General features: G+C 38.1%; 1 protein-coding gene across 1 annotated transcript in view; it reads left to right on the forward strand.

Annotated features, from left to right (window-relative positions):
- Arsb (arylsulfatase B) overlaps positions 1–14,329 on the forward strand; it is a 155,809-nt gene extending 141,480 nt beyond the window's left edge. The window contains exons 7-8 of the mRNA XM_013015819.1: positions 11,987–12,109; positions 13,868–14,329. Of these exons, the coding sequence (XP_012871273.1) occupies positions 11,987–12,109; positions 13,868–14,133 (389 nt within the window). The 3' untranslated portion in view covers positions 14,134–14,329. The remainder of the gene's footprint in view (positions 1–11,986; positions 12,110–13,867) is intronic.
- The last annotated feature ends 1,552 nt before the right edge of the window (positions 14,330–15,881 follow it).

Below are 15,881 nucleotides of genomic sequence, written 5' to 3' on the forward strand. Positions count from 1 at the left end.
TTCCGGCTTTTTTTTTCATTTTGCTTATGTGGTGCTGAGGAATCGAACCCAGGGCCTCAGGCATGCAAGGCAAGTGCTCTACCACTGAGCCATCTTCCCAGCCCCTGGATTCTACTTCTATCTCAAAGCCCTTTCCCACATCCTCATTAACATCTGTAACACTATTTCCTTCAAGGACACATTTTCCAAAGCCCTACTTTCCAACAATGCCTGACTCATTCTACTTGGGCGTCATTTCGAGGAAGAGACCTAGCTATCCTATTCACTCTGCACAGATGCTCAGGAATCTCTATCACTTGCCTACAACCTTTCTTATAAGCCTTAATTTCATATTACCTACTCCCACACAAGCCCATTTTCCCCAACTTGAAGTAGCTTTGACTATTCTTGCATGATGGAGGCATGGTTTGAGTAGTAGAGTACTTGCCTGGAAAGAGAAAGGCTCTGATTTGAAAAGTCTCAATAATATCAAAAAAAAAAAAAAAAAGAAAACATGGAATCATTCCTTGCTATATTAAGCCAAGATGACACTTTATTTCTCTGTGCCTCAGTGTTCTCATCCATAGGACAAGACATGACTGGATTATTGGGCACTGAACTAGATACAAAGCACATAAAATAATGTGTAATCTGTGTTATGTTTGGTAAGGGTTAGCAGCTGGCACTATCATTTTAATATATCTCCCTATTGCTTCCACCCTTGAAAGCATTATAGGATACATCCAGTCCTTCCTGAATTTAGCCTTTCATTATTTTGTCAGCTGCAGCTTTCTTCTTTCTGTATCCAGGAGAAACTCAGTCCTCGACTTCTTGATGACTTCTATTACTCTTATTCTGTAGCATTCCGTTCTGTGTATTGTCAAGAACTACCCTTCTTGGGTATTGCTCCATACATCATTGCCCACCTCAGAAGCAAACTGGCTTTTGTTTGTTTTCATATTTGGATAGATATAAAGTTCTCTATTAGTTTCTTGCCAATCCATACATGTATGTTATTTTCTGTGGACATTAAAATATACTGCTTTAATTGAACTTCCCTTTCTTCTTTGCAGGTCAGTTACTAGGTTTATTTTTTAAAGCATTTTGTTAATATGTACACAATAGGATTTTAGTATCTGTTAGAAAGAATGATATTGCACCATTTGTAAAGAAATGGAAAGACCTTGGAAAAAATTATGCTAAGTGAATTAAATCAGGCCAGGAGAAACAAAGGCATGTTTTCACTTATATGTGGAAGCTAGATTTAGCTTATAAACTTAAAGGTAAGTATGTTGTGTGATATGCAAGTGTATGTAAATGTATTAACTGAAATATGATAGATTCAAGGAAGAACTTATATAGTGTAATTCCCTAGAATGGCAAAGTCAAAGTTCAGAAACATAAAACAACAGAAGTGGGTACTTGAAAGTGGTAGGGTCAAGGGGAAAGAGGTAGCCAATTAAGAAGAGAAGTCAAGAATCCAATGTATATCCTACAAAATTAAAAAGAATGGGGAAAGAGGTGGGTAGAGGAGGGATGGGTGAGAATGTTGAAAGGGATGACACTGATCAATATATATTGTATTGATAAACTGCTGGCAACTCCTTTGTTTAACCCCCGTTGTATATAATTTACATAATTACTTAAAGATAATAATATTTTAAAGCTTCAGAGGTTATGCACCAAAATGTTAACAACAATTCATAAATTTTCAGGTAATTTTTATTTCCTTATTCATTTCATAATCTTACTATTTTTCTGTGTGTATAAATTATCTACTAGAAAAGTGATGTCTTATAAAATATAATTAAACTATATTCAATAGTAATTTACATAGTCAGGAAGATATCCTATAAAGTTAAGAGAGAAAAGTTGCCTTTTCTAAAGATCAGAATTATCCCCAGGTACTCCTGGACCTTTTGCAATTTAGTGAACACAACACTCACTATTAAAAAGTACCTTTCAAGGAAGTGGCACTGTACTTCAAGTGGTAGAGCGCTCGCCTTGAGCTGGAGCTCAAGGACAGCTCTTGGCCCAGAGTTTAAGACTCACAACCAACACAACAACAACAAAAAGTACCTTTCAAGCTACACTGTAACTGTAGGCCCTTTGTTCCAACAAAAAAAATAGACATAATACATATAACTTATGGATTAGGATTGAACTTTTCTGTTGAAATAGAGATTGCCCCCTTCAAACCAGGTCCTCATGCTCAAGACAATCTCTAAGGTTCTTGTGGAGCCCCTATGAGCTGTGAAGAACACAATTTTCCACAGAAAGGGTGTTCCACCTTATTCTGAAAACTCCTTAACTTTCAACTTTCAGATTTTGTTCACATAAGAAGCTCTATAGATTTACTACATAGTAATAGGATGAGGCTTACCTTCATTTGCCCTAAAGATTCGTGCTTGTGTTATTTCTCATTTTTGAAATCAGAACATGTGACCAATCCAAATTATTACAGTATTTCAGTATGGCTAGAAAATTTTATTATCTGAGATCACTTTTAGTTTAGAAGGAAATGCAAACTCTCTCTGTTTTCTGTTTCCCTTGAAACTTCCTAGTTCTTCCCCAAAGTTAACAAAACCAGTACCCTTTCTTTTCCAGCAAACTGGTGGACGGATTATTTGACACTTTTGATGAAGTATTTCTAACCCTTTGAATGAATTTTCTGCTTATCTTATTTCTTCTTCTTCATTTACTAATATCCCTCTGTTTCTGGGGTTCTGCTTTGCTTTTGCCCACCCTTCCATACACCTAACCATTTTCAGGGCTCACTGGTCACTACCTACAGTAGATAAATCAGAATAGGCCTTCAGCTTCTTATACAGGGTCTTGTCCTATGCCTCCAATATGTAGTGGTATTTCAGCTTTGAGCTCATATTAGTTCCTCAGGTCAATATTTTCAGTACCGGAACTATATTCTCCCCACTATTTCCTGTGCCTGTATCTATTCTACCAACACCAACAATGTTCTCCCAATCACAAAGCTTGAAACTTTAGAATATTAATTGTGTTATATACCCATATATAACATCTTGGATTTCACCTTTTAAATTTTTCTTGGAGCCAGGAGCCAGTGGCTCACACCTGTAATCCTAGCTACTCAGGAGGCTGAGATCTGAGGATCATGGTTTGAAGCAAGTCCAGGCAGAAAAGTCCCCATGAGACTCTTATATTCAATTAACCACTTAAAAACCAGAAGTGGTGCTATAGCTCAACGTGGTAGAGTGCTAGTCTTGAGCAAAATTGCTCAGGGACGTTCAAGCGTCATAACTAACAGAAAATGAATGAAATATAAATAAATAAATTTCTCTTGGATATTTCCTTACTTACCATTTCATGCCATAGAATTTCAGAGCACAGTGCTCTATTACTACTGTCATTAATCAACAAACATTTCTTAAATCTGAACCTATTCCAACTCTTCAGAGAACTTTTAAAAGTTTATTAACAATCTAAGAAATCTGTGCTTCATTCTTTGATTTCAGTTATCAGTCTCACACACTCAATTTAATCATCAAAATGTCAAATTTAATAATCTAGTATTTCTTATTAATATAGACACAAAAATTCTCAACAAAAGACTAACAGATGGGATTTAGCAATAAATAAAAGGATTATATACCATAACCAAGTGGGGTTTATCCCAGGAATGTAAGGTCAGTTTAACAGCTGAAAATTAATTAATATGCCATGTCAACAGAATAAAGGACACGCACACACACACACACATATGCTCACAGCATAATCTCAATAGATTCAGAAAAGCCTTTGACAAAACTCAAAACCCCTCCATAATAAAAGCACTCAAACTTAGGAATAGAAGGGGTATTATTAAACCTAATAGAGGGCATCTACCCAAGACCTACACCTAGCATCATGTTTAAAGAGTGAGTGGTTTCCTCCTAAAATCAGGAATACAAGGATGTCTATTCTCACCATTTGTGCCAGAATATATTAGAGATTCTAAGCATTGCAACTAGGCAAAGAAAGGAAAATAAGACACCTAGATTATCAAGGAAGTAAATGGTAGTGATAGTACTGGTACCGAGGATCAGAACCAAAAGGCTCACTATTGCTAGGGCATTGCTCTACTACTTGAGCCCACATCTCTATTTTTTTTGCTTTCATTTTGTTTTTGAAATAAGTTCTTGTTAATTTTAAATATCTGGACTCAAATGCAAGGTCCTTTGCCTTCACCTAACCAGTAGCTGGAATTATAGATGTGGACCACCATGCCTGGATGAAGCAGACATGCCTGAACTTTTTTATTTCAAAAATTATTTCTGGTGAAAGAGTGACTCAGTATTACAGAGCCTATCTAGCAAGCAGGAGGCCCTCAGTTCAAACCCCGGTATCACCAAATCAAGCAAACAAACAAAAACCACAACAAATGCTCCTAAGCACAGTAATCAAAATAGTGTCATTCTGGAGTAAAAATAGGCACACCGGTCAGTAGAATAGAAATAAGTCTTCCATTTATAGTCAGTATTTGACAAAGATCCAAAATAATCAAACAATAGTTTCCTCAACAAATAATGTTGGGACACCTGGAAATCCACAAACAAAAGAATGAAGTTTCTCTCTTGTCTCCCACCATCCATAAAAATAATTTAAAATGGATCAAAGACCTAAACCTAAGAGCTAACACTATAAATTCTTAAAAGAAAGCCTAGATGTAAGTCTTTGTGGTCTTAGATAAGCCAGTGGTTTCTTAGATATCTCGCCAAAAATAACAATAACAAAGTAGAAGTTTATTAAAATTAACTTTTTAAAGGTTAGGTCATGGCTGAAGTGGTAGAATGCCTAACAAGCACAAGGCCCTGAGTTCACAACCATAAAAAAAAAAAAAACCTTGTTGGTGTCAAAGGACACCAACAAGAAATTAAAGGGACAATCACAGAAAGGGATTGTTTGCATCTGATAAAGGACTTGTATCTACAATGTATAAAGATTTCTTACAACCAAATGATAGAGACAACTCAATCAGAAATGGACTAAGGATTTATTAGAGATAGAAAAACCTAGAAGATATTGTTCTAAGTGAAATAAGCCAGTTGCAGAATTACAAATACTGCATGATTTCTTGTATGTAGAACTCAGAAAAATACAAAATAGAACAGTGGCTTTCAATTGCTGGTAAGAGGTGCAAGGAATGAAGGCAATCAAAGATACAAACTTTTAGTAGTAAGTGGACATTCTGGTGATCTGATAGTGATTAGAGTTAATTATATTATATTGTACATTTGAACTTTACTAAAAGAATGGTTCTTAAGTATTCTCACACAAAAGTTAAATATGTGAAGTAATGAATAGGTTATTAGGTTGAGGAAATTATTTCACAAAATATATTTATTAAAACATCAAATTTTACATTTTAGATATATGTCAATCATAATTTTTTAAGTTCTTAAAGAAGGGGAAAGGACCTGGATAGGCATTGTCCAAAGAAAATATACAAATGCCAGTCACAGAGTTACTGGATACAAGGTCAGTATGTTTTTTAAAAAGCCAATTTCAGCTGGGTGCCAGTGGTTCACATCTGCAATTCTGGCTACTCAGAAGGCTGAGGTCTAAAAATAACAGTTCAAAGCCAGTCTAGATAGGGAAGTCCATGAGATTCTTATGTCCAGTTAACCACCACGAGCCTAGATGTGGAGGTATGGCTCAAATGGCGGAATACAAGCCTTGAGTGAAAAAGCTAAGAGACAATGGCCATGTCTTGAGTTCAGTAGGGGCACACACACATACCACACACACACACAGCCAGCTCATTTTTATATGCTAGCAATGAACATGCAGAATATGGAATATATTTTTGAATATTATTTGCAGACCAACTATGCATATCCCCACTAAAGATGTATACTACAGAAAAACATAAAACTATTTAAAAAACCCTCAAAACTGAAATAAATGTTGGATCTACAAGACTCATTAATTATAAATCTCAATGTTTTAAGACTCCAATACCTCAGTTTGATTATTAAAGTCCCAGAGATATAGTGTGAAATTTGATAAGCTGTTCCTAAAATTTATATTAAAAATGCAAAACTTCAAAGATGATCAGATAAATCTCAAACAACAGCAGACTTAGGGAACATATGCCAGCAGATCAGTAAACAAGACAGACTGTTGTCAGCACAGGGTAGATAAAAGCCCATGGTGATGAGATGCGAACTCCCGAAGTGTGCCACCAAATGTTAGTAGCCACCAGGTGCACATGAAAATTAAAACCAAATGAAAATTGAATCAAAACTTTAGTGCCTCAGCTATACTAGCCACACTTCAGATGCTCAAGGGCCATGTTAGCTATTGTCAACATCAGGCAGCCAGCTGCTGAACATTTCCATGTCACAGAAAGTTCTATGGGACAGTAGTGATCGTAAGACTGACTTACTGGGGAAATAGGCATTTGGCACAGGTATCACCACAGATGAGAGGGATAAAGGGACAGTCTTTACAATCAATTGTGTTTGGTCAATTAAAGCCCTATTATAAAATAAATCACTTTATGGACAAAACTCAATTCCAGGCAGATTTTAAATATAAATGTAAGGGAGAGGGTGTAATTTTTATCAACAGAGTACTATCCAGGGATGAAAATGAAGTTCTAGAAATAGGCCAGTCCCAACAATGTAGATGAGTCCCATAAGCACTGTGTGTTCAAAAGGAGCCAGTCAGAATAAATACTACACAAAGATCAAAAGTATCTCTGCTGTTCAAAATTGGGATAGCAGATACTTTGAGAGAAAAGGGAATACCTTTGGGCCATGCTCAGGGTCCTGAAGTCCTAGCAATTTTCTGCTTCTTGATTGGGCTTTTGTTTATAGGAAACAATCACTGTTTATCAAGGTGAATACTTGTGATATGTGCATTTTTTTCATGGCTGATATTTTAAGTAGTTTTAAAGCATCCCCTGGAATGACAGACAAAAAGATGGTTCTTGTTGTTTGAATATTTTTAAAATATTAAGCTTCTGTCTAAAAACTCTAGATACCAGTTTTTAAGTCTGAAAATATTAGGTATAGGATCTGAATAAATGGAGACAGTACCAATAGGAGGGTCAATTAGTATATAGTATTACTGAATAGTTAAGAGGAATATATATGCATACATAATAACAAAGTTCTAAATACAACAGCCAATGACAAGGCAAGTTGCAGAATACGCACATGTGTTGCAGAACACAACACACATACGTCCCTTCTAAAAGTATAAAGCAGTACTACATATACTCCTTTTCACATACACATGCTCCTGCATTTTCAAATAGCTGAGGGTGCACGACATGACAGTGGCAGCCGCTGGTGAGTAGATACAAGGACTGAATCAGGAGGGAAAAAAGGAGACTTTGTTGTCCAATTTATTTTGTTAAAATCAATGTAAATATGGAAAAATAGAACCCCTGTTTATTGTAGATGATGTCTTACAAGGTGTTAAGTTATATTATTCCCTGTTATTTTCTAAAATTCTTAAATTAAAAAAAATTGAAGTTGAGATAATAGTATCTTTCATTGTTTAGTCTTAAACTTATTTATTGTTTGGGTGTTTTATGATCCTGTTTGTTTTAAGGAAAAGATATATACATAAACATAAGTAAGGCTGAGATAGCTGCTTCCTTCTTTGGCTGATGTTCACAAAACATGTTTGTTTTATTTCACATTCTTTGGTATGAAAGCATGGCCTTTATACAAACTTGTAAGGAGTAAGATACAAGGGTTCACAGTTTTACCACCATCTGTGTTTTAAGAGCTTGCTTCCTATGATAGACATCCCTACTTACCTTGTTGGAGCCAAAATATCCACAAGCAAAGAAGCAAGAGGTCAAAGGTTTTCCTCTTGGTGTGTGATATTTAAGGCTGAAACTGCTGATGTTTATTAGATTGGTCTCCACATGTCTCCTCAGGATTGCTTTCCAAGACTGATGACCAGTCTCTTTTTCACCCCAACTGTGCTTTCTGCATGGAGCAAGCACTGAAATCCTGCTTTGGCAAACACATGGGCACCTCAGCATCTTTTTCTGAGACAGTCTGTTTCTCAAGGTGGTCTTGAACTTCTGAGGCTCAAGCAAATCAAATCACCTGCCTTAGCCTTCCCAGCAGCTGGGACTACAGGTACATACTTCTATGCCCAGCTTCTCAGTCTCCTATAAAAGGAACGTCTTGGCTTAGGTTTGCCACGGCGCAAGAGTCTGTGCCTATACAGAGGTACCAGACACTGTGGCCATTTGTTATTGGGTTGATATTTCAGCAATCCTTTTAAGTATTCTCTGATGACTGCCAAGACTACCTTTGAAAAGTTAACAGAGAAAATTTAACTTAAAACAGAATAAACATTATTAAGTAGAAATTGAGGCTTTTAAATATGCACAGGGAAGCATGAGGTAGAGGAGCTTCCATATTTGCATTCATATAGAGGAGAGCTCTACTGTGTCAAATGTATTCCTAAGGCAGGCAACGAAGGGAGGTTCCCAAAGAAGGAACATGGATCTAAAGTTGGAGCCAGTGTATGTCTCATCTGCACTGTGAACTCTGATGGAGACCTTTAGCTGTTGGTAGAAGCAGTAAGTTTTTCCAAGTCAAGAGTCAGTTATCATCCATTGCTAGTAATTATCAATTATCAATCCAAATCTCTCCAAATGAGTTTATCAACAAGATTTTTGTGTCAATGTTTCTGGCCCTTGCCTCTTGATGGGTACCATACTGAGCGGGTAGGTATTAGTAAATATTCCCCTAACAATTTAATGACCATTAGTATTAAAACCTCAAACTGATAAATTAATATAATCCATGTTTCCAATCAATAAATTATATGTAGAATTTATTCTTTTGGCTGAAGATTTGGCACAAATGGAAGAACACATACTTAGAAAGCATAAGGCTCTGAGTTCAAACCCCAGTACACATGAGCAATTTAAAATTTATCCTTATACCCACAGTTATTCTGTCTCAACAGTCAACTAAGTGTTCACTTACCCTTAGATTTCCTAAGTGTAGTTTAAAAATAAGCATATGCACTTTTTCATAGCATGTTTAAACTCTACAGCTTGAGATAGAACATTAAAATAAACATTTTAGGGACTGGAGGCGCAGTCTGAGTGGTAGAGTACCTGCCTCAAAAGTGCTGAGGCCTAGCATTATACTTAATGGCAAAAAGCTAAAGCCATTTCCTCTAAACTCAGGAACAAGACAAGGATGTCCACTCTCTCTACTCCTCTTCAATTTAGTATTAGAATGCCTAGCTAGAGCAAACATAAAGGGGATCCAAATAGGGAAAGATGAAGTAAAACTCTCCCTTTTTGCAGATGACATGATGTTGTATTTAAAGCACCCCTATGGATTCCACTCCCAAGTTACTCGAGCTGGTCCAAAATTTTGGCAAAGTAGCAGGGAATATCAAAAATCAATGGCTTTCCTGTATGCCGATAGTGAGAAGAGTGCAGCTGAAATCAGGAAAGCAACTCCTTTTGTAATAGCCCCACAAAAAATAAAATACCTAGGAGTTAACTAAAGTGAAGAACCTCTAAGATGAAAACTTTCGAAACTTGAAAGAAGAAATCGAAGCAAAACTAAGGAAATAGAAAAACCTCCCACACTCCTGATTTGGAGGATTAACATCGTGAAAATGGCAATAGTTCCCAAGGCTATCTACAAATTCAATGTGCTACCCATCAATATCCCAACCTCATTCTTCAATGAAATAGAAGAAGCAAGCCCAAAATTCATATGGAACAATAAAAGACCCCAGATAGCAAAAACAATCCTTAGCAGAAAGAACAGTGCTGGAGGAATAGCAATACCAAACTTCAAACTCTACGACAAAGCCATAGTAATTAAAACAATGTGGTACTGCCACAAGAACAGACCTCAGGACCAATGGAATAGAACTGAAGACCCAGAAATGAATCCACAGACCTATACCCACCTAATCTTTGATAAGGGAGCCAAAAAAATAGAATGGAGGAAAGACAGCCTCTTCAGTAAATGGTGCTGGCAAAATTGGTTAAACACCTGTAGAAAACTAAAGCTAAATCCTTACATATCACCCGGTACCAGAATCAACTCCAAATGGATCAAAGACCTCAGAGTCAAAGCAGACACCATGAAAACATTACAGGAAGGAATAGAAGAAACCCTAGGGCTCCTTGGCACAGGCTGAATTTTTCTTAATAAAGACCTAGAACCACGACAAATCAAAGAAATGCTGGACAAATGGGATTGCATGAAACTGCAGTGCTTCTGCATAGCAAAGGACATAGCTAATAAGAAAGCCCAGTAGCTATACAATGGTCAAGGGTCTCATATCTAAAATATACCTGGAACTCAAAAAAATTAAATCCTCCAAAAATATCCTCAAAGAAACAACTGCCCCATTAACAACCAGGCTAAAGACTTAAAGAGAGACTTCTCTGAAGAAGAAATAAGAATGGCCAATAGACATATAAAGAAATGTTTAACTTGTCTGGCCATAAAAGAAATGCAAATCAAAACAAGATTGAGATTCCATCTCACCGCAGTTAGAATGGCTATAATCAAGAAATCTAATAACAGCAGATGCTGGAGGGGATGTGGCCAAAAGGGAACCCTACTGCCTGGTTGGTTGGGAGTGTAAACTTGTTCAACCACTCTGGAAAACAGTATGGAGGTTCCTCAAAAGACTCCACATAGTGCTCCCCTATGATCCAGCAATCCCACTTCTGGGCATTTACCCAAATGATCACAAAGAGGGCCATACTAAAGCTACCAGCACAACTATGTTTATCTCAGTGTTATTCACCATAGCTAAGATATGGAACCAACCCAGATGCCCCTCAGTAGATGAATGAATCAAGAAAATGTGATATATATCTGATATATATATATATATATATATATATATATATATATATATATATGAATTCTATGCTTCCATCAGAAAGAATGACACCACCCCATTTTTTAGGGAATGGAAAGACTTGGAAAAAATTATATTAAGTGAAGTAAGCCAGACCCAAAGAAATATAGGTCCCATGATTTCCCTCATTTGCAATAACTAGTATACGTCTAGGATAATTTTATCAGATGAGCAGAAAAGGCTCAAAAGCTATGTACATATGAACCCCAAGATAGGGACACAAGAGGCCTTTCCTTGTTTTTGTTGTTATTTTAAATGTACTATGTGATTTTTTTTGTTTCCTTTGTATGTTCTTCCCCCTATGGTATATTCCCTGCTGTCGCTGTACTTGATTTTGATACCCTGAATCTTGTATATACATTTGTCTAATATGGGGAGGGGAAGGGGACTAACAAAACGCTGAAACAAGGACACAGGATGACCTATTGCAAAGATGATACCCACAAGACAGTATATTGGAATTCAACTTTACAACTTTGGGTGGGGCAGGGGGGGAAGGTTGGGGAGGGAAAGGATAGTGGGAGAACAACAAGGGAAGGGGTAACAATGCTTGACAAGGTATGTACGCATTCCCTTACTCATGTAACTGTAACCCCTCTGTACAGCATCTTTACAATACATTTTTAAAAAGTGCTAAGGGACTGATTTCAATCCCCAATACCTCAAAAAATAAAATAAAATGCGCATTTTATAATTTTTATACTTTTACATAGTTATAACTAGACACAGAACACATTTAATTTATACATTTAAGAAGGAAAAAAAATCACCTACCCTCACAGAAACCACAACGATTGTCACTGCTGTAACAGAACACTGTTCTGCGTATAGCCATTTGTACATTGGCAGAACACAGCAATTTTAGGGATGAATTCGTATTCTAATCTCTTTGGGATTTCCTTTATATTTGTGGTGGTTTATGACTGACATTTCATGTAACTATAGCTTTCTGCTTATATTTAATAAAAGATTCATTTCTGTGGCAGCACACATTTGCATGCCAATGTTGAATAGAAGCTACTGTTCTGCAAGAATGATATAAAATGCTGATTTATAATGACATAGTCCAATAATAGCAATCTAACTCTTGCAAACTTTTTCTTCCCAGGTCCTGGCAACAGCCTGGCTCCAGCCAAGGACAACTCTTCTCTTCTGGAGTATTCAGCCTTTAACTCATCTGTCCATGCTGCAATTAGACACAGAAACTGGAAACTCCTCACAGGCTCCCCAGGTAGAAGACTTAGCTTAGCCAGCATCACTTCCTGCAGTGGATAGGGAAGGGCTGAGTCCTCTGGGTGCTATCTCTAGTCTGCACTCTTGGAACTTTATCCTCTTGACCACTTTTTAAATGGAAAGGGAAGACCTTAACCTTCTTTTTCTAACCATTCCTGCCTCGTACCTGGTTCCACAAGGCTCTTAAGCTTCACCCTCCTATCATATTGCTCAGACATCTGAAGTGGTAACTAGCCCTGCAAGCATTTTATGATTTATGACCAGATGTGTGTCAATAGAAGACAACTCTAGTCAGGGATTTCTTAGCCTACCCTTAAGGCAGCCTGTTCCATTATTGTCATGGCCCAGGTAGGCTTTCCCACCAGAACATCAAGGAAAGGCTCTACCAAAATGACTGCCTTTGGAAAAATATATTTCTAGGGCGTTTGATTAAGGAGGTAATGAGAAATTATTTCACCAGTGGTCCTGATCCCAAAATAATTGGGAGGGGCAAATTAACTACTATAGTAAAGTGAAAAGAAGAAATGTCACTCAAATGCTTCATGAGAAAATGCTGGTTTCAAGTTATGTATTGCTGTCAAGTACAGCAAATCTAGCTAACCAAGAATGCCTGGGTGATAAACTTTCAACTGGAGAAGGAGGCTACTTCCCTGATTATATTGTCTCAGATCTCTCTCTCTCTCTCTCTCTGTCTCTCTCTCTTCTCTCCGTTTCTCTCCCACCTCCTGTCTCTCCCTCTTCCTCTCCTTAAAGCTTTAGCAAGGATTTATTTTTGTAAACCACGGTTAAATAAGGAGAAATGGAGGAGAAACATTTACTGTTCCCATTAAGAAATGGGAATTTAGAGACTAAAAATGACTATTCTTATCTGTAGTTTTTATATTTTTGAGCTGGGTAATAACAGTGATTTTGCAAGTCTTGATCTTTCTCTGATGGGTTTGGGTTTAGGACTTTGTATCAGAAATCCCCTTCTTTATCTGCTAATCTTGTAAATTGTAAAGGAGGTGTAGTGAGAGCAGAGCTGGTATGCTTTTTTTTTGGTTTACTTCCTCATATTAATTTCAAGTCTGGCCCTGCAAAAGGACATCTTTTCAAAACTTTTGTCAATAGCAGGTATGATGATCAAGGCTGCATATAATTTAGCATTGCTTTGTATGGAGTATTCTTGGCATTTACAGCATAACAATTTTTCATCATTTGAAGTGATGCAAGACATTTTACACCACTATGCCTACTAAATATTAGCATATGGTCACCCCGTTCCTTGTGACAATTGATAATATTCCCTTGGGCACAATATGTACACACACATTCTAGATGTCCCTGGTTGAAAACCAGTAAGACATGTCTTTTGTTGTTGTTGGTGGTGGTCGTGGAGCCTGAACTCCAGGCCTGGGCGCTGTTCCTCAGCTCTTCAACTCAAAACTAGCACTCTACCACTTGAGCCACAGTGCCACTTCCGGCTTTTTCTGTTTATGTGGTGCTGAGAAATCGAATGCAGGGCCTCAAGCATGTAACTCTCCCACTGAGCCACCTTCCCAGCCCTAAGACATGTCTTTTTAAAGCACTGGAAGCCAGAGTCTGGGACAAGTCTAGAGATGGCACCAAGAATCACATCCTTTTTACGTGTCTACATCCGCGAGCCTGCACAGCCTTGTCCCTAGACACTCCCTGAAATTAGAACCTGCTCTAATGCTTGTCTTCCACAATAAACATCTCTGGGGTTTTCTTTGTTTTTTGTTTTTGTTTTAACCAGGCTGTGGTTACTGGTTCCCCCCGCCATCTCAATCTAATAATTTTGAGATAGCTTCATTGGATCCACCAAACAAGACCCTCTGGCTTTTTGATATTGATCGGGACCCAGAAGAAAGACACGACCTGTCCAGAGAAAATCCCCACATCGTGAAGAAGCTCCTTTCTCGCCTGCAGTACTACCAGCAACACTCAGTGCCTGCATACTTCCCTCCACAGGACCTCCGCTGTGATCCCAAGGACACGGGTGTGTGGGGCCCTTGGATGTAGCTGAGGTTAGATTTGGGGGAAGTTGTAACACCTTTCTGTTTAAAGCTCCACTTAGGCCTTGACTCTTGTGGCTGCTCATCTCCTTTATTCTCCTCCCTGGATTCACCTGGTCCTTTTTAAGCTCCCAAATCATACCGAGGAGTCTGACCTCAACTTCTAGTGTATTTCAGAAGCCAATAAAATCTGGAAGGCTCTACTGTTGGCTGAAGTTTGTGTCTGGGGGGCTAGGGCAGCCGGGTTCATTGCTGCTTCATAAGCTGTGGGACAGCTGGGAACTTAACTTGACATAGAAAGTTCCCATTGAGTCCTGGAAGCTGGAACAGCTGGCTCTTTTTGCCTCACAGGTTACACTTTAGATTTCCCACTACCATTAACCAGTTTTATTGGAATGACTCACATTTGTTGTAACAAATGAGGGAGCAGACAGTTGTTCATGGCTCTGTTGGCCAGGGGCTCTTCCTGTCTCTGAGAGATCATGTTCAGGCATTCCAGGTTAATAACCCCTCATCTCCCCCTGCACTCAGCTCATCATGGCATTGTAAGGCCCATTTCATTAAGGTCAACATGGAAATGTGTCTACACCTTGGTTTTGGTGTCTACAATAAAGAAATGTTTTTATCCTACACTTCCCCAGCCATTTCGTATTCAATTTAGACTTCCTGTCATCTCCAGTTCTCCAGTGACTAATTCCTACCATACCTTTTGAGTCCAATGTCCTGGGCCTGAGAAGGCTACTTTCCTGTCCATTGTGAGTACCCTGAGCTATGGAATACCTCTCAGAGCTATCCAGAAAAGGTGGCTTAGTCATTTTGTGGTCCCTGGGGAACAGCAAGAGGATGAGTTGGGGGGGGAGGTAAGTGAGTCTGTTAAATCTGTTCAGGGAGATTCCTTCAAAGTTGCTTGGAGTTCACCAACAGTTTTGGCTGTATTGCCTATTACTTTATGAGCTGCATTGCTGTTTCTGAGCAGGAAAGGAACAGTTTGTCCAGAAATGATGGAAGTGACTATTTGAAGGAGGACATGGCCAGTGTCTGGGTAAAGTAGAGGAAAGCCACTCACATTTCTCTTATTCTGTCTTGTTGCTTATATTGGGATTCTGGGCTTGAGAAAAGAGGATGTCCAGTTTGACCTGCAACCCTTTCTCAGGCTCATTGACCTTCTGCTAATGGGAATTGGTTCAGATTAGCTGCAAAGAGTGACAAACTAAGTAGAGGTACAAAACTCCACTTTTCATTAGCGCCGCTGCTTCATTCATAGCTCATCACCAAGGCCTGTGACAGTACCTGTGACATAGAGTACACGCAAAACAGTATTCCAAATAAACGAATGAGCAACTAAATGAGAAAATCATCAAGGATGCTAGTTCAATGGGCTGAATGGGAGGGAAATATATCTTTCTCCATTGCTGTTCTGTTCTCAAGCTTCCCTGTGAGAGCATAATCTATACACCATGCCATTTCTACTCTTCATTAGATATTAGACATTAAAACCACAAAATAATATTATATAGATCCTTTTTGTATAGCCATCTTTCCATTCAATAGCAATATTTCCTGGTACTATATTAAAATAAGACTCTCGCAAGAAAATAGTACTAGAACTTATGACATCCTTTACTTACCTTTACTCAACCTTTGGGCTGGCAAATAGCTAGCCAAAATGTCACTTCTCACTCTCAAACCTGTGTCAGAGAGTATGAACCACTGAACTTAAATATTCCCTCTGCAGCCTCCTCATTCCAGGTCTAT

This window comes from Dipodomys ordii, unplaced genomic scaffold, assembly GCF_000151885.1.
Source record: "Dipodomys ordii isolate 6190 unplaced genomic scaffold, Dord_2.0 Scaffold28, whole genome shotgun sequence".
In the NCBI taxonomy this organism is placed as follows: domain Eukaryota; kingdom Metazoa; phylum Chordata; class Mammalia; order Rodentia; family Heteromyidae; genus Dipodomys; species Dipodomys ordii.